The following is a 25,865-nucleotide window of genomic DNA, read 5'->3' as shown; positions in this document are numbered from 1 at the left end:
CAAAGCAACAATTGCACATCCTGAGAATTTTTCCTCTCTCTTTCTCTCTTTCTCTCTTTCTCTCTTTCTCTCTTTCTCTCTTTCTCTCTTTCTCTCTTTCTCTCTTTCTCTCTTTCTCTCTTTCTCTCTTTCTCTCTTTCTCTCTTTCTCTCTTTCTCTCTTTCTCTCTTTCTCTCTTTCTGTTTCAGTGCAGAAAGGCCTTTTGAAGAAAACAATGATGGTACATTCATTACCTAGATAGCAAGCTCTTAGATTTATTTTGTGAGTTTTCCTTTGGTTTAATGCCTTCTCTTTGATTTTTAGTGATGAATTTGACTCATGTGAGATGAAGGATCTCTTTGACATAACTCATATTTCATCAACAGTGTAAGTGCTGTAGTCACTGTAGAAAAACACAGATGAAGGAACACAAATCATAGTATATGGTGACATCAATGGGCAGTGTTGAAAAGAGGAACCTTAAAAATCAGACTAAATGGATTAGTGACACAACTAAATAGGACAATCTTTGTTACATGATTAACAAATGAAAGTAAGTTTGTAGACTGAGATCTGAAAAGAAACAGGAAGAGTATAGAGATGCAGATGCCATGGATAGACATAGTATGACACAGATAACCAGGAAAAGTCACAGCCTAATCCGATCTGATAAAAGAAATATAGGTTGAAACTAGTGCTGGGTGAACCCCTGGGACATTCAATGAAGTTGGATGTATTTAATCTGGGAGAGGGGACATAGCCCTAAAGAATTATAGGAATTATAGAAAGATATTAAAGCTAGATCTGAGGAAGGAAAAGAATTAAATATTAGTTGAGGTTAACGGATTGTTGGTAACACCAGGGTTGTGTAAGCAAAGGTGTAAGCGAGCTAGGTAGTTTTGGAGGCTTTGTAATGAGATCAGAGAAATAGGTTTAGATGTGAGGAAATCTGTAAACTTAGAAGGACAGTTGACACAGAAGATTGGTGGTAATATCGGCGCTTGGGAAGTAGGGTATAATGCACAAATTAAATTGATTAGAGGGGGAACAAATTTAGTTCAAATTAAGTTGATGAGCTGGACAAATTAAGTTGATGTGTGTAATAGGACTAAGCTATTGGTAGCTAGCTTGGGATCTGTTCTGGGAGAATGAGTCTAAGAAGAGGATGTAAATGTGAAGTATTGAGAGGTGTTTTTCTAATGTTCTGATAGATGTTTCAGAGTTGGGAGGCTGTGAGGCGCTGAAAGAATCTGGTTAAATTGTAACCATTATTTTAGGTGCTTAGTGGGAGAATTACTTTGTTATTAGATGAGGTAAATAGGAAACTGTTTAACTTCACAGTGTTACTAGTTCAGGCTAGCTTTGATGATGAGACTACATTTTATCCTCATGTATGTTTTAAATACACACTACAGGGTAAGAATATACCTTGATCATTTTAGCTTGCTGGGAGCCTCAATCAGTAATTTTTGTTTTCTTGCTTCTAATGTTAATGATAATTCAAAGGATTATGAGGGTGACGCTGCCTTGACATGCTGATACAGATTGTTAATAATGATGATAGTAACCAGTTCAGATTTGTTTTATGTGCTGAATAAGTCCTTCAAATGTTCATTATGCATCTAAACAAGTACTTAAAAACCATGTTTTTTAAGCACTAGCAAGAAGTAATTATATTTAAGTATGGTATCATTTTAGAGACTGACTCAATTCCTTTCCCAGTGTAGTTAATTAGTCCATTTGAGGTATTGAGCTTGTTCTTGCTTTTGTAATGTAACACAAGTATGTCAGCAATTACATTTTGTGCCTTCTTAGAGGCACATAAGGGCAAAATTGGGGTCAAATATTACACTGTAATCAAGTAAGAGCTTTTTTTTTTTTTCTATTTTTTTTCCCCCTTTTTCTGTAATTTTGCTATTCTCTTTGAAGGGAGCAAGTAAGAGTTAGGTATCCACCTAACTTCATATTCATAATTAATTCCATTGATGATTATTTGGATGACTTGGAACAAAGTCTGTCCTTGTTAGATTAGGACTTTAAATCTTACCAAGAGTGCGCTTTGTCAATGTACTCACGGTTCCATAAATGTAGGTAATAAGCCTCAAGGGGCAGATAAAGACCACAGCACTGTGAATAGAATAACCAGTGACAAGCATACTGATCCTCTCCAAAACCAGTCAAGTTTGAAATAGTGTTAGGCAAAGTCCTCTAAAGAATTAAAGTAAGCCAGCACAGTGAGCAGTGTGTACAGACGAGGATGTGAGAGGTACGAGAAAATGGAATATAAAGTGAGAGAGCTTAACTCATTGTGCTCCAAATGACTGGAGCTTGTGAGAATTATGTAATTAAGTAGTAATATTTGAAAAGTGGATTTAGTGTGTCTACACACAAACAAGAGAACCAGAGTACTTTTTGTTTATTTGTTTGTTTAGAGCTGTTGTACTGTTTGTGCTTCGGGTGTTGGGCTGTCCTGTTTGGGAAAATAATGATATGGCAATCCCAGACAGAGCAAGTTGGATCACTGGAGGAAGAGGTGTTGGCAGAGGCTTTAGAACTGTTCATAGCAGTTACCAAGGTACCAGTTATGTTGTGGAGCATTACTAATAGACGTGACTTCTGAAGAACCAGCTGTGGCCAGTGGAAGGACCTCAAAGATAAGCTATTCTTTAGTCATATACTCCACTTAATAATCCTGATGGCATATAGAAATTCAGAAATATATAGTTATGAAGAACTACCTGCATTGTTTAGGCTCAGCAAGTCTTCTATATGACTCTTGTCAACTTACTAAGGGTAAACAAGGAGTGAATGTAAGCAAGTTATGAGGAAAGACAATCCTTATTACTATTTTTAATTAAGATGAACTCAATTAAAAGATGTATATAATTCTGATAGAAAAGGCCAGACATGAATTCTTGAGTTCAAGACAGCAATAAAAGTATAAAAAACTTTTATTTAAATTCATAATACACAAGTACTGTAAATAAAAAGTAATAACTTGATTAACTGAAATATTTGTGAAAATGTGAAAACTGAGTCAGCTTCTTATAGCCACACATTGTTCCTGAATGTAAATGAAACACTTTTATCAGGTAGTGAAAAACAATGTCCTTGTGAACAGATAACCTTTGTCATCAGAACTTGCAGCCCTATCTTGAAGATTCTGACCTTTAAAACCTTTCCAGACCTGACCTTTCCCTATCTGTAAAATGAGTTTGCTAGTATTTTTGAAAGTACTTGCATTGTCTTTAATTTCATCAGATTCATAGGAAAGAACTCAATGGAAGCAAGAGGTCAACCAGACTCGCAAAAATTGAGATTTACTGTTTATAAATAGTGTCAGGAGTACATTAGGACTGATAGTGAATTGCTTAGATAAAAATCAAGATCTTCTAAGTGACTTTTTAAGAAGAGTTGAAAGCTGGGAAAGGGCTGTGACTGCAACAGATTGTCATGTTAATGACAAGAAACTAGGAGATATGGGATAAACCGAAAGGACTGAATATCAAAGAATCATTATGCTTTTATAGTGGGTGAAATGGAGAGGAGATGGTGCTACAGGAGGAGAGATGGCTAAGAAAAACTCCCTAAAATGTGAATTGAAACAGCCAAAATTCCACTGAGGTTCTTAATCTCAGGAGAGCTTTTACATAGGAAACTTGACATGATATTAGAATGACTTTTTTTTTGTTTGTTTGTTTGCATGAACAAAGAATAAATGGATTACTGCTGAATACGTGAAAGTCATGTGAGGTCACTATGTTGCTGAAGACTGAAGGCTGCCGTTCACTGTAACCCTTACTTTTTAAAGTAAAACCCCTATATGTAGCTTTCTTTAACTTCAAATCTTGAGTTGCTTTTCCACTCCCCAACTTAATGAGGTATTGACTTGATGTAATGATAGGCTAGGAATTGTAGCACTTCAGATAGTCAACCCAAACCACAAGACACTTTCCAAAATAAAGCTCAGAGTAAATTTTAACTCATTCATTGTATGTAAGAAATGGTTAGTGGTAAAAGTGCCTGAAAGAAAGTATTGTATGTGTTACTTCTTCAGTACTGACTGTCTTTAAAGGGATGGAGGAAGGGAGCAGGCTGGAGCACAGGAGAAGAATTGGAGCTGTGCTGTATCTCCTTCAATCCAGGGAAGAAAATCTAAATGTTGCTTTTTCTGAAACAAATTATTCCACAAGTTTGTGCAAATCAAATGGAGATTTAATTTGCTTCTTGGCAGCTGCCAACTTTTTATTTATTTATTTGTAGAAGATGCAAGTCTACTAGGTGTGCTGAAGGAAAGTTTCCTTTGTGTTCCTGAATGTGTTTAAAAACCATTTGGATGTGGTGCTCGGGGACATGATTTAGCAGTTGTTAGAGTGAGGGTAGTATGGTTGGATTTGATGATCTTTAAGAGCTTTTCCAGTCTGAGCAAATCTATGATTCTATGTTTCTTATGATTGCATTCTTCTACCTCTCAGCCTAACCTGGTTATTTCACCTGGTAGCATGGAAAGAGAGGTGACCAGTGCCTGTTAAATCATAGGCCACTCACATAGGTCTGACAAGAGTCCTTAGAGCAGTTCTTTTATTTGCTTTTTTTTAAATGAAATGCACTTTAAAGTTTACACAGACACAGCTTTTTGGCTTTATTACTAATACCCACATACTCTGTTATCTGTGTGAGAATAGTAAAGAGAGATGAACATGTGCAAGAAGTAGGCTGGTGCAGATGTTCATTGGACAATGCTTCATGATCCTGCAGAGCTGCTGTCGTAGCTCCTGCTTTTGTATAGGCACTGAAAGTGGTCTCCCTGTCTCTTGCCAGGACAAGAGACAAGGAAAGGAAGGATGTGGCCAGCACTGTTGAAGGTTAGCAATTTGAGCTTTCTTTTACCAGGAGGTGAAGGGACATGTATACAGTTTTTAACAAAGTTATTAGTAGTAATGAGCCTTTTGTGGTGGTTAGTTTATGGCAACATGTGTTGATAGGGTTCAAGTCCTGCTCTAGAACTGTGAAGTAGGATGTAGACAGTTATGCATCCATTAATGCATATTTAAACACAACTATTGGAGCGAGGATTAGAATCACTTTTGCATAAAAAGTGATTTAGAATGGAGAACTTGGTGAGTTTTGAAAAATATGGAGTTGCTGTCAGTTTTTTCTCTTTCACACATAGAGGGGATGCATGTATTATTACAGTACTGTGGTTTGATAGAGAATAAGGTGTAAAATGTACTCTAAACAGTGTGGTTTAAAAATATGCATATTAAAAATATGTAATAGAATAAAATGAAAAGGTTTATTTCCTACTCTAATTTCCTAAACTATAATAGTGCAAATAATATTTCCATCGATGAAATAAATTCTACAACTCTATACTATGTTTATTATGGGACTGACATCTCATTTTGAGAAAGCAGAGTTGTAGCTTTAAATGCTTCTCTCTCTCTTAACTGAGGTTTTACTGTGGCAGAGAAACAGTAATAGTGCATATTTTTCATCAAAGCTGCTGTAGTCTGTAATGCGTTTTCTTTGGCAGGTGCCCACGTTTAATTATGAGTTCCATGCCTAAACATAGGTAACTGAAGTCTCTCCTTCCTGAGAAAAGAAGTGTTTTTCTCACAGATAGTGGAAGCAGATATTCCTCGGAAAAGTTACTGCACCATTGGAAAATGCCCCTTATTTTTGTTCCTCTGATTTTATTCTTTTGTTGTGTGAGGTACATCATGAAAAAGCCTTTTTATTTATTTTTATCTGTACCTGTTACTTTTCCCTGCTGCAGTTGGTCATGAGACTAGGAGGAAAAAGCAAAGCCAGTGTTTTTCCAAGTCTTGGCATGTTGATTATCTTGCCTGCATATGTGGATTTTTTATTTTGTCTAAGTAAGAAGAAAAAAAAAAACCCATGAAACATTAACAAAGACAATAGATACTACTTTTTTTTTTTTTTTTCATGGTCCAAAAGCTCAAGACAATGAAGTTGAAGTAGTAGCATGTTGGACCTTTACAGTAAATTTTAACAGGATCAGAATTTTATTATTACATTAATATATATTTTTCACTTCCCCTAGGGATGTATTACTCTTGCCAAAATGTAGATGTTTGTTCTCTTGATCTACTTAAACATTAAAAAAAAACAAAAAACAAACAAAACCCCCCCCACAAAACTGTGGGTTGTGTGACTTGCCTATTTCATGAGTTGCCTTGCACCTCCTTTTTTTTCCCTTGTTTTTCTCCTCTGCTGATGCTTCCATTCGTTTCTGAAGGAAAATTTTTTGAATGCTGCTGTACTTTCACTTGCTGCTTCTTTTCCTTGTCCCTTTATCACAATTGACTATTTTAGCTGAAGGCAAATCTTGGGATAGAACTCAGAACTGTCATTCAGGATGTTTTCTGGCAGCTTAGTGAATTCTTCTAACCTCTTCCATGCCCTCTTCTGTTTCCTGTTCTGTTTCTGAGCTTCAGAATTATTTTTTCTCTTTCTCTGCAGATCTCTCCACCTGCCTCTGGGAAACGGGATTTCTCCCTGCTTATGCCAAAAGGGAGAAGGAAGGAGGGAGGAAAAAAAAAAGTGATGTTGAAAATGGAGTTTGTCAGCCTTAGAAAGCTTTGCAAGTGATCTCATTTACCTTTCTAGGGAGTAGAAGGAAAAAGGAAGGGAAGAATACCCACAAAACTAACTTTGAAAGGTGATCAAATGGCTCAAATACTATTACTGTAGTAATAAAATACGTGGATGACTGAAGCATCTGCAGACCTGAAAAGTGTGCATGCTGTTGACTTCTGGCAGCATAGCTTCTATTGTGTGCTTACCCTATTGTTGTTTATGGAGTTCTTTGTAGTAGTGTTAGAAGTGCTATAACTCACTGACAAGGTTTCTCTCAATTTCCCACCAGTAGCTCTTTTACCAGCATTGAACTTCATATATAGCAACTTTAATTTTTTTTTAGCAGAAACATCAATTCATCTTTCTTCTAGCTTCTTCAAATTAGAAACACAATAAATGTGAACTGAAATTATTTGCCCAAGGTAGTATCCATTCCATGAAAAGTTCTCTACGTTTTACTGTGAAGGCTGGTCATTGGCTAGCACTGAAATAGCTGAACACTCCAATAGGTGTATTTCTGTGGGTAAATAGAAGGTTACTCATTTTCTTTTAGTTTTATTTTCAGTCAGTTAAATAGATCATATATTTTCTTCAATTTTCTGATTGCTGTGTTAATTAGAAACATCTGTAGTCCCAAATCCTGCGTGGTGCTTCTTGGTTTTGCTCAGTCCTTAGACCAGAGATCCATGAAAAGAAGTTCTATGCCACTCTGGCCTAGCTGTTGTTTTCAGAGCCTGAGGTGACCTTCCATTTGGCTCCTTTGGAATGCGAACTGCTTCCAAGAGGAGATGACGTCACCGAAGTCGTTTGTCGAGAGACCTCATCCGGTTTTACGCAGGAGCTTTAGCCACAGGTTTATGGTTAGGGATGTTTGCATTCATGAGGAAAGCAGCTTCTTCCAGCTGTGGGACAATGCCATTCTATAATTATTAGTTTTAAGCTCAAATTTTATATTGCCATTAAAGTATAGCTGATGTCAAGTAAGGAACTCCTTCAGTATTAATATATGTAACTTAAGGTTTCCATGTCTATTTAAGGTGCATTGCTCTGTGAGTAATTAGATCAGGCATTTTCCTTTAGATAAGACAGTTTTTGCTGTTCTGCTTTCAGATTTGTGTTTGGTTTCAATTTGCTGTAACTTTGTGTAGACCATCTGAATAGGAAGTTGTCCATGGGTTGGGAGGGGTTTTATTACTATATTATTTTAAAAAAGACAAAAATCTCAAGTTGAAAAAAACCAGACAGTATACTGAAAAATATTTCACTGTAATGTTTATTTGCTCTTTAAGTCCATTGTGTGGTATACGTAGTATCCTTGAGTCTATTGAAACTTCTTTTGAAACATTTCTATCTTTATTTGCAGTGTGGTAGGTGAGAGAAGTGCCTGCTGTAGGAAATCTGCCACTGGATGAGCTGCCATGGGCTGCGGACAGGTTGTTGGGTCTTTGCCAGTCCAAGAACATAAAAACTATTCCTGTTTGTGCATCTGGTGTTACTTGCTGCAAGGGGTTGGCACTAGATCCAAATATAATGCTACAATTTTAATTATTTTTTTCTTGTGCTTCCTGCCTGTTGTGAAAAAAGAATCTGTGACCGCTTTCATTAACTTCTCCCTTTCTACAGAAATGCAGTGACCAAGGTGACTTACACCTAAAAAGCGAGCAATTGTTCATTTGGATATATGTGTAGTTTTTTTATAGTGAGGAGGATGATAAAAAAAATTATGTTCATACCAATTTAAAACTTGAGTTTTCTGAAAACTGGACTGTTAAATTCTGTATTGAATATCTTGTAATCCCCTAAAAGCCTCTTCCTTTCTGGCACGCTCACAAACATTGCATCTGTGGTTTCTATCTTAATTCCAGTTAGTTCAGAATGGAGCAATATATGTGTTAGGAATGACAGTTTGTGACTGCAGTTTTGGATTTCTTTTTCTTACAAATGGAACATCCCATGTCTGTGAATGTTGCATAAGAAAAGTTGTTTGCCTTGTTTTGTCCATCCCAAAATGTGTGCTAGAAATCAGGCTGTTTCCCTCTTCGCCACCTATTGTATCCCCTTCCTGTCTCCGTGTCAGTGCACATTCATTTGAGTCCCAAAGGCTTAAGGAATGTCCTATTTTGTTTGACATTAGCTTTGTTTACATTAGTTTGACAGGTGATGCTTTGATTTAGATTTGCTTCTGCAACCTGGAAATCCTTTTTTTGACATATGACATATCTCTTCACTTTCAGATGCTTTTGGCCTTTTAAGGCTGAACAGCAATATTTAAAATCATTGCATTATGTAATGCTTGTGAGTAACAACAACAAAAAAAATCAGCATGTGATAAATTTGGATAAGTTCTGTGTCACCTACCAGTTAAGATAGCAAATAGTCATTATTATTTTTAATAAGATGATTACTTTTCCTTTAGCTATTTTTTTTCTCACTTAGATGCAACAGCAAGTGGAGTACAATTTCACTGAAGCATAAAATGAATTATTTGTTTGACTGCTTGACATCCCCCACCTGTGAATTCCTAAAAGATTAAAAAGAATAAAGTTAATAAAAAAATTCACAATCTGAGGGCCAATACCTGAATTTACTATGTTTGTCAGGAGATGTGGTCTGTTCTATGGATACTCAGGCTGCTCTTTATGGCAGAATAGGAAATAAAAAACACAAGCTTTTAATGTTAGAAAAATTTGTTTAGAATTTTGGTTTATCTATTTATTATTTAAATTAATGACAGCAGTAGTGTTATACAGTGCACCTACTGATGTGTTTGCCAAAACTTCAATTTTTAATTCAAACTGTTTTCATGCAGACAGAGTTGCTCGTTTGAATAAGTCTTTATGGGACTCTTTGGTTTCAGGTGTGATTTTTCTTGAGGCCTTGAGTATATTAAATCTGCAGTTCAAAATCAAGTTGCTGATGGAGCAAGTCCACATAGCTGAAACATAAATGACTGTGCATGTGAAATCTTTCAAACTAAAATACATGCTGTAGTTGGAATTGTGACAAGCAGGGAAACTGAGTCACTTGGAAAGGAGCTAATTAATTTTTTTAAATGTTTGTAACTACATGCAAAAGTGAATGGATACCAAGTGTGTTTTCCTGAGATTTACTTGTAGCTTGTCACTAGATACAATTTTTAAACATTCTTATTGAAAATGATATATGTATCAGGAATTCATACATTTGTAAGTTTTGTGTGAATAACTGAATGTACAGAAATATTTGCTTTAAAATTTTTATAGTTGTTTATACTCAAAGTATCTGATGGGCAAAATAAAACAGCAAGTAGATTGGGGTTCTTTTCCTCAGGGGGGAGAGGAAGGTAGGGGAGGGATTTTCTTTAACCCCTCTGAAGAAGACTGTGTCTGTGACAATTATGAATGTATTTAGGTTTTCCCACTATATGTGTTTGCAGCAGAGGTCAGAATTTTCTCCTGTGTTCTGGTTTATGATTTCAGTTCATCAGCCAGGTGCACCAGTAGTTCTCTTATGCCGTGTCTAGCAAGTTCCCCTGTATTATCAACTCAGAAATCAGCAAAGATAATGCTTGATTTTATTTTTTAATTTTTAATTTTTTCCCACATAGATGGAATCACAGAAAGCTGATCCTATACAAAAATAACACTGGCAGAAGCCAGTTAACAGATGAACAGATTATCTGTGTATGGGAACTGCTGAATCACAGCCTGAACCTCTGATTGATCACCTGAGGCAAGCAATGAGTCAGCCCTGGGAGCACAGGTGAAGGCAATTCACCTGTGCTGCTGGAAGGGGTGGAATCTGGCTCCACCTCTCCTAGACTCATTTAAGAGCTGACTACTAGTGGGGAAGGGTCTCTTTGTGGAGATCCCTCCTTTGGAGTTTTACAGCGAGCCCAGGACAAGAGTAAGCACTCTATCTACTTTTTTTTTTTGGTATGATAACCTGCTTAGCCTAACTCTCTTGTTTATTTCATAATTATAACATTTGCATATTCACTGATTATACAATCTGTTAACAGGTGCAGAAGTCTTGTATTCCGCTGCTCACAATACGAAAGTATTAATCAGAGTTAGTGTCACTTAGCCCCTGCTCTACCATGCTCTTAACAAACATCAGTTTTAATCGTAAATTTGTTTTGTGAAGAAAAGCAAAACTCTGTTGTAAAGAAACCAATCATTGAAGGATGTCCAATATAAGTGTTTTTAAGGTATCAGCTTTAGTGAAAGGTTTGTATTCTTGCTATACAGCCTCTACAGACGTTTTTCTTCTGTAGCTCTGTGAAATTCATTACATTTTTCTTTTTAATTTATCCTAGTTAACTAGAAGAGGAAGCTTATAGTTTATTTTGTGTGTATGCAAACACAGAATAAACAGGCCATGATCTTCCTTCTTTCCTTCCTATATTCTACTGTGACCAATAATTAATAGTTCCATAGTTTCCATAGTAAATTCCATAGTTAAAAATCAAATTTAAATCTCATGTATTTTTAAAGACTTTTTTTGAATCATCATTATGTGAATAAATTATTGATGAAGATTGGTAATAAATTATTGATTATTGAAGTCCTGCATCAAATACCCCCTGAAGCACAGTGTAAATAAGCAGCGTGGAGCTCACGCTGCTTGTGCAAGTCTCTGTACTCCTGTTCTCATTAAGATCTGCCTTTGCTCACAGAAGTCATCTTAAAAGTTTTTCAAAGGCAAATTTAAAAATCTTCTTACTGTCTGATACAAAGCATTACTCTATTAGGTGCCTCAGCTCTATCTGGATCTATCTGGATAACTGGTCCTGCTAGTGTTGGAGAAGAGGAGTAGGATAAAAGAAATTCAGAATTTGAGGTTTTCTTCTGATATTCTATGCTCTATAATTTCTTGAAGTATCTTACTTTATGCAGCTTTATGGAAAAAAGAAATATATATAAGTGTATAAAGGATGAATGCTTTCCTTTAGCTATATCTATTTCATGTTTTTCCACACCCTAGTAATTGGGGCAGTAGACTATACCAGCTTTAGAATTCCCTACCAGAGATGGTCTGTGTGTGTCAGCTCATCTGATTCAATGCCGGAGCAGAAAGCGTGCTCAACTGGAATAAACTGATTAAGACCATGTCCAAATGGGTTTTGAATACCTCCAATGATGAACACTACACATCCTATCCAGGTGACTTTATGCTAGTGCTTGGCCACCCTCCCAGTGAAGGAGCCAAGGAAGCAGTGTGGAGGAGGGAGGCAGGACAGCCTAAGTTGCAGCAGAAACATTTCTGCAGCTGCATGGTGAACCAGGTCAAAAGTCTGATGAAGCTGACAAAAAAGATGTTTTCAGATAGATTGTATTTCCTACTGGCTTCACTGGGAAATTGTAATTGGCACTGCAGAAGTTCAAGCAGCTGCTTGGAAGCACATCATTTAATCCTGATGATTGAAGCCTAATACTCTTTTCTGATGGAAGGCATCATCATATCTTGCTGTTCAGAGATCTTATTTGCTTCATCTGTGCAGTAGATGGTGAATGCAAAAGAAACTGACCAAATGGCTAGATGGTTATTGTGCTTGAGAGGGCTTCAGAGAGAAGGATTTGCTGTAATAATATAATAGTTTACATAAATAATATGCTCATAATATGTGAAGTATGAAACTGTGATGTTGTGTATGAGTGACTGGAAAAGCACGGTGATGCAACTTTTCAAAAGAAATAATGTAAATTTCTTGGCTCTGCATCCAGTAGAAGTAACCCAACTTAAATGTGTGGGAGGAGGGGTTGGTATCATTGCAGATGTGCCACTGGAATATTGAGAAGCACCAACACCAGCCAATATGCTCCTGGGGGGGGAAATGAATTGACCACGTCATTCTAGTTGCACAACATGGTACACCTCCTGTACCCAGTGCCATCCTGTGCTTACGATTTAAAACTAGCTACATGGTAGTATGTCTGGGGATTACTAACAGGCTCAGTAAAAAACAAAAACCTTTTCTGCTTGGCAGAATAAAAAATGACTTTAGGGGGGAACTAAAATAGTGCAACAGCTCAGAACTTGCTGATGGAGTAGTTTCTTATTGACAGATTTGGTGCTATATATAATGCAAAATTGCTATTGACTTCAAAAGTTATGTAAGTCGATATTGAACTAAGAATAAGGTGCCTGAATACCTTTTTTGTAAAATACCTAATCCTGAACTGAGCATAGCATACAGAAGGCTTTGTTGGTCTATGGAAGCCCTAAATTCTTTCTGAATGCAATTATATACCCCTGTATCTCTTGTAGTAGACTTTGATAATGCTGCTAGGAAATCTGCGCTGTTAGGCATATAAAGGCTACTGCCTAACAGTGTTACGCTGCATTATGCCATGGTTTTAGTCTACCTTATTCTTATATTTGTAAACCAAATGTGGTAAAAATGCAATAAAGAAGCATATAGCTATTAATAACTAATTTGCTTTTTTGAGGTGATATCTTTTTTTGTGTTAAGATGTTGGTGTGAATTCTAAACATCTGTGGTCCTATTTTTTCTCCTTTTCCATATGCCAGCTCACTTTCTAATCATACTCAGATGGTTCATGTAAAGTTAAAAGGGTTGGATGTTGCTATTTTGGAGTTAGCTTACATTGGTGAATATAGTATATGTCCACTGTAGTTTATCATCTAGTCGTAATACTGCTATGCAGTATTTTTGAAGATCTGTAGCTTGATTGTTATTTTTTAACATCTAATTTTCATTACATGTACTAGAAATACTCATTCAAGTTTTTTTTTGAAAACTTCCTTGAAAGAGGTCTTTTTTTTTTCCTAACCACTGTGCACTGTAGTGATCAGTTATTTTGTTGTTTTTTTTAACTTTCAGTTTTTTTTTAATCATGCATTTTGCTCAACTGCTCAATGGATAACAGCATTTGTATTTATTCTCATAAGCTGATGCTTAGTTTCTACACACAAGCTGTTGTGTGAAGTTACTACAGTTCCTTTCCTTGAGGCAAGTGACCTACAGCAATAAGAGACAAAAATTTTGTCAAAAAATAACAGAGCTATTTTAAAACTATATATTCATCAGAGAATCAATGAGACACATTATCGGGGAAACTGTAACTTAATGAAGTGTAGCATTCTATATTTTTTTTATTTACAAAATCTCTGCTTAATGACTTTCTAAAAGCCTTTACAAATAGGCATAATTTGAATTCTTGTAGAGAACTCTCTTGGAAGAGAAAGATCCTGAAGAGACCTCTGGGAAGTAGTTTAGAAAACTATGTGTCTATGGAATCATTTCAGAAGTGCACATGAAACATTCATCTTAGGTAAGAGGGAAATGGAAGTAGAAATATCTATTTCATTTGAATCCTGTTAATTTGTGTTCATTATATCCTATTTCAGAAACTCAGTTCTCAAAGGAATTTTGAAATATAGGCACAAGATAAGGGGAAAAAAAAGGCAGTCTGTGAATACAGTCTCAGGATAGCAGAATGAAAGAAGACAGTTAAAAGGAATAGCATTAATTGATCTGCTTATTTCTTTTTGAAAGCGTTGTATCTATTTATGGTAATGGGAAACATAAGCTTTATGGTGGCCACTGGGCATGAAAATCTAAATTCCGTTTCACACTGTTTTTCTGTAACATTTTTAAAGCTGCAACTATCCTTTGAAGTACATGAACCATTGAATTTCTTTTGAAGCACAAGGAGTAGCATCATTGTTCCTGAGTTTTGCTCACTCAGGATCACAAACACAAGTCACTGATGTGTTGCATTACCTCCAATGATACTCCTGAAGGTAGAAAGTAATTGCTGTATACTGGGTTATGGCGAAGTTGTCATGCTAAGGGACATGATTTAGTAATGGGACTTGGTAGGTTGAGTTGAAGACTGGACTTGGTCTCAAAGATTTTTTCCAATCTGGTTGATTCTGTGATAACTTGGCTAACAAGTAAATGATGAGTTATTGTCCAGTTAAAGTGGATTGCTGTAAGGGTTGGAGATGATATATAATGAGCCCTGGAATTGCTTTATCTTCATGATTTTGTATTTTACATGCAAAATCTTAATCTACTGTGGCCAGTGCTACTCTTTTTTTTTCTTCCTTTGATTCAATGCTAATGTATGGCACTGCAGTTCATACTGTATGACATTTCCTTAGTTAAAGGAAAGAAATGAAGCATGTCAGCTTATCAGTAGAAGCGCATTTAAAAGAGTCTCTGTGTTGTGGTGTAATTCTGTATATGATGATGGGAATTTTTCATGGTTCTACATGTAAAGTCTGATAATATGAGTCTTTCATCATAGTTGTAAGAAGTTGTTAAAACTGAACCTGAGCAATAACACTTGGCTTAATGAAAGTTTTGCATTTCCAAGAAATATATGGAAATAGAGTATCAGGCAGGATGCCAACATCACTTCATAAAATATAAGATTACCACTGCAGTCAAATTCACAAAATTAGTTAACAGAATGTTTTTATGGAGATCCCAGTGGAATGTTTTATTACATGGGACTTATTCTCAGAAGGTTTAGCTTCAATGATTATTTAGTTCTGATGCTCTCTGTGATGATCTTGAAAGGGAAAAATCCTTAGCTTGCTGATCATGGAGCTTCAGAGTAGCTGAGGATGGACTCTGAAATGGATCTCTGGAGACAGCCAGTCCATCACCCTCCTTAAAGCTGGGTCAGATAGAGCAGGTTGCCCCACATAGTTTACAATCAGACTTTGAATATCTCCAAGAATAGAGACTCCACAGACTCTTCTGACAGCCTGTTAATGAGGTGTTTGGCCTCACTAACAGTGGAAAAAGTGTTTTCTAATGTTTAGATGGAACTTGCCATACTTGAGTTTGTGCACAGTATTTCTTCTTCTGTCACTTTGCGTCACTGAAAAAAGCTTTGCTCTGCCTTTACTTCTTAGTCCATCAGGCATTTGTACACATTGGTAGGCTCTCCCTGAGTTTTCTCCTCTCCTTTCTAAACAATTATGTCTCTCTTTCTATCTCAACTTATGAGAAGGACATTCCAGTGTCTTCAGTATTATCAGTGTTTCTATCATGGTTTTATGATTCCACATCATAACATCATGTAGTGCGCTGGAAGTTAACTGTTAATTTCAAGTTCTGGGTACCTGTCCGGAAGAGAAGAACTACATTCCCCAGGGGGCTTTGCGGTCAGAGAGGAGATACAACTCCTGACAAGGTCACCTGATGCGCTCTTCTTTGTCAGCTCTTTTTCATCTCCCTCCTGCTCAACCAGACTGCGCATCTCACCTCAGCTTTATGGTGAGGCCTATCCACCTTCCAGACATTCTTTCTCATAATTGATTTATTAGCTTCAATTCTAATTATATTGTATTGTGGTGTGTTATCTTGCATTCTGATACTATATTTAGTAAATTAGTTTTTCTCCTCAAAAAAAAAAAAAAAAATTCATGCAACACTGGCACTACAAAGCCTTGAGCTAGACACTAGTATCCCTTCCTGGTGCATTTCACCAGAGTCAGTGCTGGACTTTGGGCAGCAGATCACAACCCTTTGAACCTGGCATCTCAGCCTACCTCACAAGCCTGCTTACCTGTCTGTGTTTCACCAGTTCATCTCAGGATGTTACAGGAGATGGTACTAAAAGCCTTGCTAATTTCAAGATAAATTATGTCCACTACTCTCAACAAATCAGCTGGCCGTTAGGTTAGCCAAACATGATTCTCTTTCTTAAATACATTTTGACTACTTCCCATCATTAACTTATCCTTCAGGTATTTAGAAATGATTTCCAAGATTATTTACTGCATCATCTTCCCAGAAATAGAAGTGAGTATGACTAGTCTGTAGCCCTCCATGTTCTCCTCATTGCCCTACATTAAGACAAGAGTAGCATTTTTTTCTGGTCTTCATGAACTTTCCTTGGTGCCAAGACTTTTTCAAGGTAGTCTGAGAGTGGTCTTGAATTAACATTAGCTATCTCCATTGGCATCAGAGCATCTCAACGGTCAGCTCACATGGGTTTGTGTACGTCTAGCTTGTTTAACTTCCCTAACTCTATAGAGTTTTAGCAAAACTGGTGTCCCTAATGCAGTAGTTTGGTATAGGTACTGCTATTGTGTTGATGGAATGTGGAGCATCACTATTTGCGCTGAAAGAAACATGCTAAGCATGCTACCTTGCATAGGTATCAAAAACTATATGCAATTATTTTTATTGAGGGGAAAAAGTAAAGATTTGCATGAAATGAAAGCTTAGTTGTTTGAGAATACTGTCTGAGCTGATGGTGTGTTCTGATTGTACTAGTTCGAAATATAAGATAGGAAGATCTATGTGAATTGAAGTCAAAAGAAATGATAGTTTATGATCACAAAAGCTAAAGTGTTTTTATTAGAATACTGTCAAATCAGTGTCCAGGCTTTTCTGTAATGTTTAGTTTAAATCTCTACTGAAAATCCTTTCTATTAAAGGTCATTGTTAAGTGTTAGTATCCATTACCTTCTATGAGATACCAAAGAGTCAGCAACTGAGGCTGGATACTGAATAAATATATGTTGGATTCCTGGAAAATCTTTCATTATCTTTGTAGCTGCTAAAATGAAATTAAATAATAATCTTAAAATTCCACTAGCCCGAATTATGCACTTGTACTCACTGAAATTTCTTGAAGCTAAATGGAAAGTAACTGCTTGCCTCAGTCAGCATAAAGATATGCACAAATGGAGCTTTTGGATTAGATTAACACTAGAGTCTGTTCAGTTTAATAGCGGTTACATCTGATGTTTCAGAAAACTTGATGCACAAGCTAAGCAAAGAAAAGTACTCAGGACTTCCATGAAGTATCATGAATCTTAATTCTCCAGATGCTGTCTGCTGGAACATTGGCTGTGTCCAAATAGCATGCTTGTGTGAGCAGGCTAGTTTAGTGGATATAAAAGCAGAAGTTACATGTCTAAGTGTGACTTTCCTGTTCTCAAATGATGGTTATGCTATACTTAAATGATTGTAATTGGTTAAAATACAATTCACTAGCTGAAATGTGGCTGAGCTCAGCTTGAAACTAAATGTGCAGTTGGTGGTTTAAAAAAGTGACAAAAGCTGCTAAAATATTCAGCACTAAGAATATCTTTGGCTACTTAAATACTTCAGGAACTGTGGCTGAATAGGGTAGTTGCAGTCATTGTAATGCACTACAACCTTCTCTTCTTTCCCATTATGCTGTTTATATCCTGCTTGAATGAAAATATATTTTCATTTCCTGAAAGCCTCCTCTTTTCAGCTTAAAACTTTCAGCAGATGGGAATATTAGAGGAATATTATTACCTCTGCTTCTGCTTTGAGCTGAGAGTGCAATTGGACTGTGAAAAGATTCAGCAGAATTGCAGACTTCCTTGCCCGGCTCCCGAGCAGCCCACGCTATTAGGAACTATCTTGGTAGTGTCAGAGATGTCATTAGCTAGTAGTGGGAGATCCGTTAAACTATGGTAGTTATTTCAGCAAGTTCTATTCTAAACTATGTAAATATTAGAGATAAAGGAAGCAGTACATCTTCCAGAGAGGCTTTTGAATATGGCTCTGCTTCTGCATGTTCACATTTCAAGGCTGACTGCAAAAGTCTGCAGTAAAACTATGGATTAGCCACTACTTAGCTGTGAGGATATGACCCCTTTTCCTCAAGTCTTTCAAACTCTTTCAAACAGTTCTTAAAATTCCCTGATCTTACTGGAAAGATAAATGATGTGTTCAGCCTTTTTTTTCTCACATTGTTTTGTGGGAAATTTTTTTGTGTAATAGAAATCTATCTAGTCTGCCCCCAAGCTTTTAGTTTTAATCATGTTTTCAGTGGTCCTTTGATTTTGAATTCAGAGCAAAAATTGATGTGACAGAAAGAACATTTAGTCTTGATAAGGATTTAGGATATTCTGTGTAATTGTGATTGTCATCTCTTAAAATAGCATGTCGTTAACGTGTGGGTCAAATATAGACTGTTTTTTTTTCTTTATTTTCTACAGACACCGCATTTCAGACAGAACCTCAAAATCTCTACAACATCTGCCAGTTTGACTTTACACCATCAACAAGTTATCATTCCATCAACAGCAATGAGCTCCACAACACAACCAGGTCAGTTGCTTCTTTCTTTTTTTGTACCTCACTCCTGCAGAACGCTGTATTAGGATGTACAGAACTTTGTGGTGATGAAATGGATTTGGCAAGTGACTGATATGCCAGCTACAATTCATAAGATGTGATTACCTTATAAAACAAGATAGAGGCTATGCAGGTGAAAAAGGCTATTTTTCGGGGAGTATTTTATCAGAATTTTAAGCCAGTGCTTTCTAGATATTTTTGTAAAACTTATAAAGAAATTGAATAATCACATCTGGACATGAGTAACCATTTTAAAATGTTTTAGTTTTTAATACTAGTGTTTAGTGATTACATTTTTATTTGCACAACTGCTTTCTTTAAAGAGAGAATGCAGATGGCATTCTGTTGTTTTTAGCACTAAAGCTGTCTTTGCCCACACTGGGCGTTCACTGCAGAGCTTCTTCCTTTACGGCCACCTAACAGGGGTTTCTGGGTGTGCTTCATCTCATGCCTGGAAAATGAGTTACTGCAGGTGAATCTGCAGTAGGTAGTGAAATATTAGTACCTATAGCTTGTGTTCAAACTTCCAAAGAAAGTATGCTGCATATGGAACATGCATTGACTTGAGCCCTTTTGAGGAGCAAGAGTCCCCAGTTCAAATCTGTGCAATGTTGCATATGGTTCACACTTCATTCACCCACACTCCATGTATCTATTCCTAGTACTGTTGGTAAAATAACCCTTTACAGGTGGCTTATTTTATAACTGCTTTGCTTCTGTACAGACAGCTTATAAAAGCATCAGGGAAAATGCTGTAACAGTAAGCTCTATTTACATGCTAGATGCCCTATCTCATAGAAATATAATTCATTGAGGTTTCTTGGAGAATTGTTGTCTGTAGAGTTGAAATATTGCAATAATTGCTCTTACGTTGAGTAAAACAGCTCAGGGGTTTCATGCTTTTATTGTTGTAGCATGATTCAGTACATGCAGTGAATTATCCAAACAAATAATCATGGGGTATGCAGTATAGAGGCATTTCTTTATTTCATCTGTAATCAAGTAACTAGTAAGAAATGATTTTATGCTTTCCTAAATGTACAGTTCAAGTTCCAAGATACACCATTCAATTTGATCTCTTTGCAGTAGATGGTATACAGAAGCTTATAGCCAAAATGAAGCTGGTTTTCATTAGAAAAAAATAGTAAATTTTCCAGTAATCTCATTAGTATGAAAACATTTATAAATGTTGCATTTGTCTGCTGTCTTTCTAAATCCAATAAAGGAGAAGCATTCAGTATAACAAGGTTACTTGTAAAGGCATCTAGGCACTTTAGAAATATTTCAATAGAAATGGGATGCCTAAATGTCTTTAAATGTAGTCCTTAGAGTCTACTCTTCCCAGACTCTCACTATCCTCAGTCACCCCACATCCCAACTGAGTTCCACCAACAATTTTGATATTGCTTCAGTGTGTATAATGTTCAGTTTTCCTTGTTTTAATTAGTTCAGTGTGAAAACAAGTTAAGTATCTTTGCAACACAAAAGCATCTGTGGAAAATTAAGCCACTGACTGGTGTGAAAGGGGAAGACAAAGCAAAATGTGCTGATCTCATAGCAGGGACGATAAGATAGGAATATCCTAAATTCACAGATTTTTTTAATGAATATCACACAGAAGTGATAGCACTTCTGTTCCATTGGCCATATTTAGAGCATTCTTCTGGAAAGTAGAAATATTTTGAAATAATTTCATAGCTAGTGATAATAAAATAAACTAGGGTTTATTTCTCCTGCTGATGGAAAGTTGTTGGTTAGGAAACAGCTGAAACTGAGCAACGGCATGAAGAACAGAGTAAGTTGCTTACTTCGAATAAAAAATTGTTATGTGTTCTGTTAGCACTTGTGAGAACTTCAGATTTTTTAAAAGAACTTGTCAGGAAGTTTGCACAGCGTATAACTGAAGTGACTTTGCATTGCTTTTAACTTTTGGTACAAATTGAACCTATTTGAAGGTGTATGTGAAATATGCTTCTACTGTATACATCTGTTCTAATTTTTATTTTTCTAAATTGATATTCTCTGCTTTTCGTGCAGCACATCTTTCAGCTTTTGTACAGATTAAGAGGTAGAATGGTTTATATACATTTTACATGTGTATCCTGATCACTGAATTTACTTTCTGATTCAGAGGGGAAGCAGGCTCATTGTCTGCTGCCTATGGCACTACATTGATGTCCTCACATATGAACAATGCAGTACATTGTACAGAGCCAGGATTTCATTTAAAATACTTATCACTGTGTTATCTCACTGGAGAAGTTCTAGCACCTTTGGGAAATCACATTAGAGGTTGACAGACAGCAGGGGGAATGAAATCTCAGCTCTGCTAAAGAGAATAAGACTACCAAATTCAGCATATCTGTATCTAGTAGCTTAATTTCAACGTATAAAAAGTATTAGAAAGATTTAATGAAAAGTCAAGTAGTCAGAAAATGCTATTATTAAGTTTGCCTGGAAAACTTTAATTAGTCTTCCTAAGATGTATTCAGTATCATACAGTGTGAATTGTATGTTGACATATTATTTCTCAGAAGGATCTGTTATTTGTTCAGCACACAAAATGCTCTGTAGTCTCTTAATGAAAAACTACTTAATAGTCTTCTGTTCAGTACATTGTCCATTTTCTACCTGCACACTTTTCAGAGCAGATCTTGAGGATGGAGGACTTAATTCTCTTATCTCTATGAGCTCTTATATGCTGCTAACAACTGAACTATCACAGGACTTGAACGTGCTCATGGACTTCTGTTCCTGAACTGTAGTGAGATGTTGGAATGTTGTTATTTTATTTTTCATTGGGAAGATGAGAAAAGGAGTAATTAGGACTTTTAAAATAAAATAAAGTTTGTATGGCCAACCTGATACTCAGGTCTTTGCATTATTAGAGAACTGCTTTACTGTTCTTCCCATCTAATGGGAAAATTCATGGATTCATAGCTTGCGTATAAGCCTCTTAGTAGTTCAAACTGCAGATTTGCTCCTCTTGGAGTCATGAGAGCACTTGGATTTAGTTATGTATTAGTTTTAAGAAAGAGGCCAACATCTCTCCTGTTGCCAGTGTTAATCTGTGGAAACTTCATTATTTCACCAACCATGTCAAAATACCTCTGTGGCAAACACAGGGTTATGAAACTCAAGGGCAATATCACTAACAGAATCCACATTTTTCTTTTCCCTAGTCCCTGTCTCTTGCATGATATGGATTTTGGGAAATAATCATCTTCTGTTGATGCAGGAGTTAGTGGTGTTGCTTCATGTCTTAATACTTCCTGGAGTCTGTACACAGTACATGGATATAGAAGCACATTTACATGATGATTTGCTTCTCTCTCTCCCCACCTGTTTTTGACTATGAAGGGCTTCTAGAGTGAGTAGTGGCCTTTGTTAAAAGATTGAAATGAGGCAAGTTTTATCTGGACTCTGGTCTTGTGCCCTGCTAAGTGTAAATGCTGTGTACCAAGCAGGATGAGCTTTTTTCAGTATCTCTTCTCTCTCCTAGTCAAGGGATTCCAAGATGTGCTTTCTGTTTTGTTTTGTCACCTTTTCATGGTAACTCAAACTTCTGCTTCAAGAGTAGCCACTGTAATAAAGTGAAAGAGATTATACTGGTAGAAATGTCCTCCCATTTATGTGAGTGGTTAACATTTGATTGTTAACATTTTAGAGAATTCAGTAATTTTAAATCTTCTTATTGAATCCACTCATTTTACATCTAAGATTCTGCAGTAGTGGATGAAGAATGCCTCATACTCCCAAAGAAATATTAATTGGATTGGCACTGACACGGGCAGCGGTTTTAATGATAAAAGCCTGCTGGAGATGTGTTGAATAGTGTTAAAGCAGAGGTTTTTATGCTCTTGCTTTTTTTCCCCCTGAAAATATTGTGCTTCTTCAGGCAATAGGTTGACATATTCTGCTGCAGCCAGTAGTTAGAGCAGTTTAATGTAATTTCTTGGTGAGAAGCTGTAAACGTTCCCATTTAGTACAGACTATATTCAAAAACACATTTTCTGTTGTGCAATACTGGAATGCTACTTCACATAAAGATCAGTATGTGTGCCTTCTGTATCAGTTGAATTGTCCACAAGGTTTTTGTAACATCAGCATTTTATGTCATGGCTGTAGATTACAGCAGAATGATATTTCTGCTTTTTATTTTAGAGTTTATCTGGCCCACATTTAAAAAGCTTATGTATGAAGCTTATGTATGTACATTCATATGTTCTTATCTTCTGTGTGAACAGCATACCTTAAAAAAAAAAAAACAAACAAACAGAAGGAAAACAAACAAAAAGCGAGTTGCAAACTGGTAACGCAGTGCAACTCTGTAACTGAATTTAGCCATTTCAAGGATGGTTTGTTCTGTCAATGAGAAAGCTTGAAATGCTATATGAGTCTTAAAGTACTGTGTATCATGCTATACTTCTCTGTATTTTCCAATGGGATCTCTAAGTCCTTGAAGTATTTCTATTAGCAGAAGCTTTGTGCGGTGGTGTAGAAGTAGAGGAAACATTTATTTAGAATTGCTTTCCCTTGATAGTTAAAATGTCAGGCCATTGAAAGACCTGATGTGGAACTAGAAAGAATTATGCATGTTTTATTGAAATATTATCTGAGAAATCCCTTTATATATGATTTGTTCACAGCACCAATGCACATAAGCATTTCCTTAGGTTGTATGATGGTGCAATGAATAGGTCTCCTGTGTAGCAACATTGACTTGCAATAACACTGCAACCTGTTAAATTGATCTCAACTCTCTGAACTTTGAGGGACTAGGCTCTTTCTAATCTGTAGGGCTAGGGAGTAAATGCTGAATCCCAACAGGGAAGATGCTGGTGTTTAGTTGTTTGCTTTGCGTGTTATAAATTGTAAGATCATTAAGGAAATGTTTACATCCTCTTGCTACTGTATGTTCTCTACTGGTCTGTATGTAGAAAAAGTTCTAGACAAAAAAAAATGTTTATTTGCTCTTAAACGGAATAGCTAAACTGTTGTTTTAAGTGAGACTTGTTTTTCTATAATACTAAATAATACCCAAGTGGTGAATTATTACTCATGGATGTATTTTGGAGTCATTTGTCTCTGGCTGCCTAATGTTTTGAAATGTATCTCCCATTAACGTGGCTGTGTGGTTAGGGATTTTTTTCCTGTTACATAAATACCAGTTCAGTTCCCAAAGATTCTAACCCTTGCTTTTCTTCTGAACAGATCATTTAAAGTTAATTCAATACAGCATTTCTTACTCAGATTTTTTAAAAGAAAAACAAGACCTATTAGAAATGGTGGTCCATAAATATTTCTGTAGAGATAAAGATCATGAGGACATAAAAACGCTGGGTTTTTGTCTTGTACCCAGAGAAAAGTTCAGGGTGATCCCGTTCTGCCTCCTGTCATCCTGATCACTCAGATTTTGTTCTGTGCTTGTCACTGTGAAATTAAAAACAACAATGGGATATTTAAATTAAACCACTTCTATTAAAAGCAAAACCAGAAATTCTTCACTAGTTCATGGAATTACTTCAGGGAGAATCATCTCTGTTGGGGAAGATGGGCAAGTGATATTGATAGAGGATATTATCAATGATATAGAAAAAGTACCTGGAAATCCGAACTGACGAGCTCTGTAGCTGTTGCAAACTATTGCTAAATAGAACGCATTATATTATGGAAAGCTGTCCATCGATTTAGGATGAGAGAGCTTCTCAACATCCCTGGATCTTGCTGGTTTTCAAAAATAAGCCACTGTGGGCTCACTGCTAAAGAGAACAGATTCAAAATTTGTAAAACTTACTCATTTACAACTAGGTAAAATTAGTTTTTTTTTTTTTTTTACTGTACCTGTAATTACGGAATAAAAATCACAATCATATATTTCTGATGTTTAATATTTTGGAAATTTTTTTTCGTTCCTTTTGCTCTTCAACGTTACTTATTTTTTCAGGATTTTTTCTTATTTTTAAGAGCTGCTTGTTGCTGCAGTCAATCTGTAAGTGATTTTAATTTCCTCAATAAACTCTAATGGAACAGAGAGGAGCTGGGCACTGAATATTGCCATTATCTGCTGTTACATCACTTTTTTTCTGTCTTAATTCTGATTTTCTTTTAATAGATATTATTTCTTCCCCTTGAGGAATTGCTTGCTCCCTCTGTTTTTTTTTTTTGTTTTTCTCTGCTTTTTCATAAGTCTTTTTCCTCATAGTCCTGAAGACTAAATATAGAAAATACTTCAAATTGGTATTACCACTGCTGATTTAATATTAAAATCCAGTGAAAAGTTACGTTAGTGTCCAGTAGCAGCCCATGAACCAGGAGATAATTCAAGAATATTATTATAATTGCATAAGCAAATTTTTAAATGTTCTGAAACAGACTTCAGAATGTTATAAAATCTAGGAACATATTTTGTTTTAAATACATATAGATATACATAAAGGTAAACATTTTTGAGTGACCTCAGGAAAGGCAAATCAGAAGATTGCATTCTGTAGAGAATAAAATGTGGTATTGTAACTTGTGTCAGCTAACGTTGTTCTGATGAAATAAAAGCTACAGCTTTTCAAACAAATGGTTAATATTTTTGGTGGTAGAAAGCTTGCTTGATATAAGATAATTGTTGAGGAATATAATTAGGCTTCTGTGGTATGTGACAATCTGTTGAAAATCACACTATCCAAAATCATTACAGCATTAAATGAAATAAAAACTGTCTAACGAATCTCAGAAAGCATTGTGCATAGGGAAAATTTTCATTCTCTGAAGATTTTCCTGAGAAATTTATTATTACTTTAACATTATTCACTATTTTTATCAATTATCTAGAGAAAAATATTCTTGTAATGCTAAGATCAGTTATGTTGGAATAAATGTGTTTTTTAAGCTTCTTTTGCTGCTTCTTTTGAAAAATAAGAATTCTCATCAAATAAAGGAAGCAAGGATGTGTAAGAGGAAAATTGTAGAATATTCATTAAAAGGAGCCTGTAAAAATATCCTGTAAGCCTGTTGCCAACCCTATGGCATGGGAGCTGAATGCTAAGTGATGCTTTTGCTATGGTGGCCGAATCTGGTACTGGGGATAGAGAGAAGCTTTGACTGAACAGCAGTGAATATGCTTAGAGTTTCCTTTTCTTTTGGAAAGAAGAGGTGGTCAGGGTCAAGCTAAACTTTTCCTTGAGTCTCCCTTTGGACTAAG

General features: G+C 36.0%; 1 protein-coding gene across 4 annotated transcripts in view; it reads left to right on the top strand.

Moving 5' to 3' along the window:
- HDAC9 (histone deacetylase 9) overlaps positions 1-25,865 on the top strand; it is a 442,393-nt gene that overhangs the window by 16,529 nt on the left and 399,999 nt on the right. For all 4 annotated transcript variants that reach the window (XM_090142709.1, XM_090142700.1, XM_031590070.2 and 1 more), the window contains exon 2: positions 18,532-18,643. In XM_090142709.1, coding sequence (XP_089998835.1) covers positions 18,622-18,643 — 22 coding nt within the window. In that variant the 5' untranslated portion in view covers positions 18,532-18,621. The remainder of the gene's footprint in view (positions 1-18,531; positions 18,644-25,865) is intronic.

Source organism: Phasianus colchicus, chromosome 6, assembly GCF_987193195.1.
Source record: "Phasianus colchicus chromosome 6, bPhaCol1.hap1.1, whole genome shotgun sequence".
In the NCBI taxonomy this organism is placed as follows: Eukaryota; Metazoa; Chordata; class Aves; order Galliformes; family Phasianidae; genus Phasianus; species Phasianus colchicus.
Note: the sequence above shows the minus strand (reverse complement) of the source record. Positions and strands in the feature narration are given on the sequence as shown.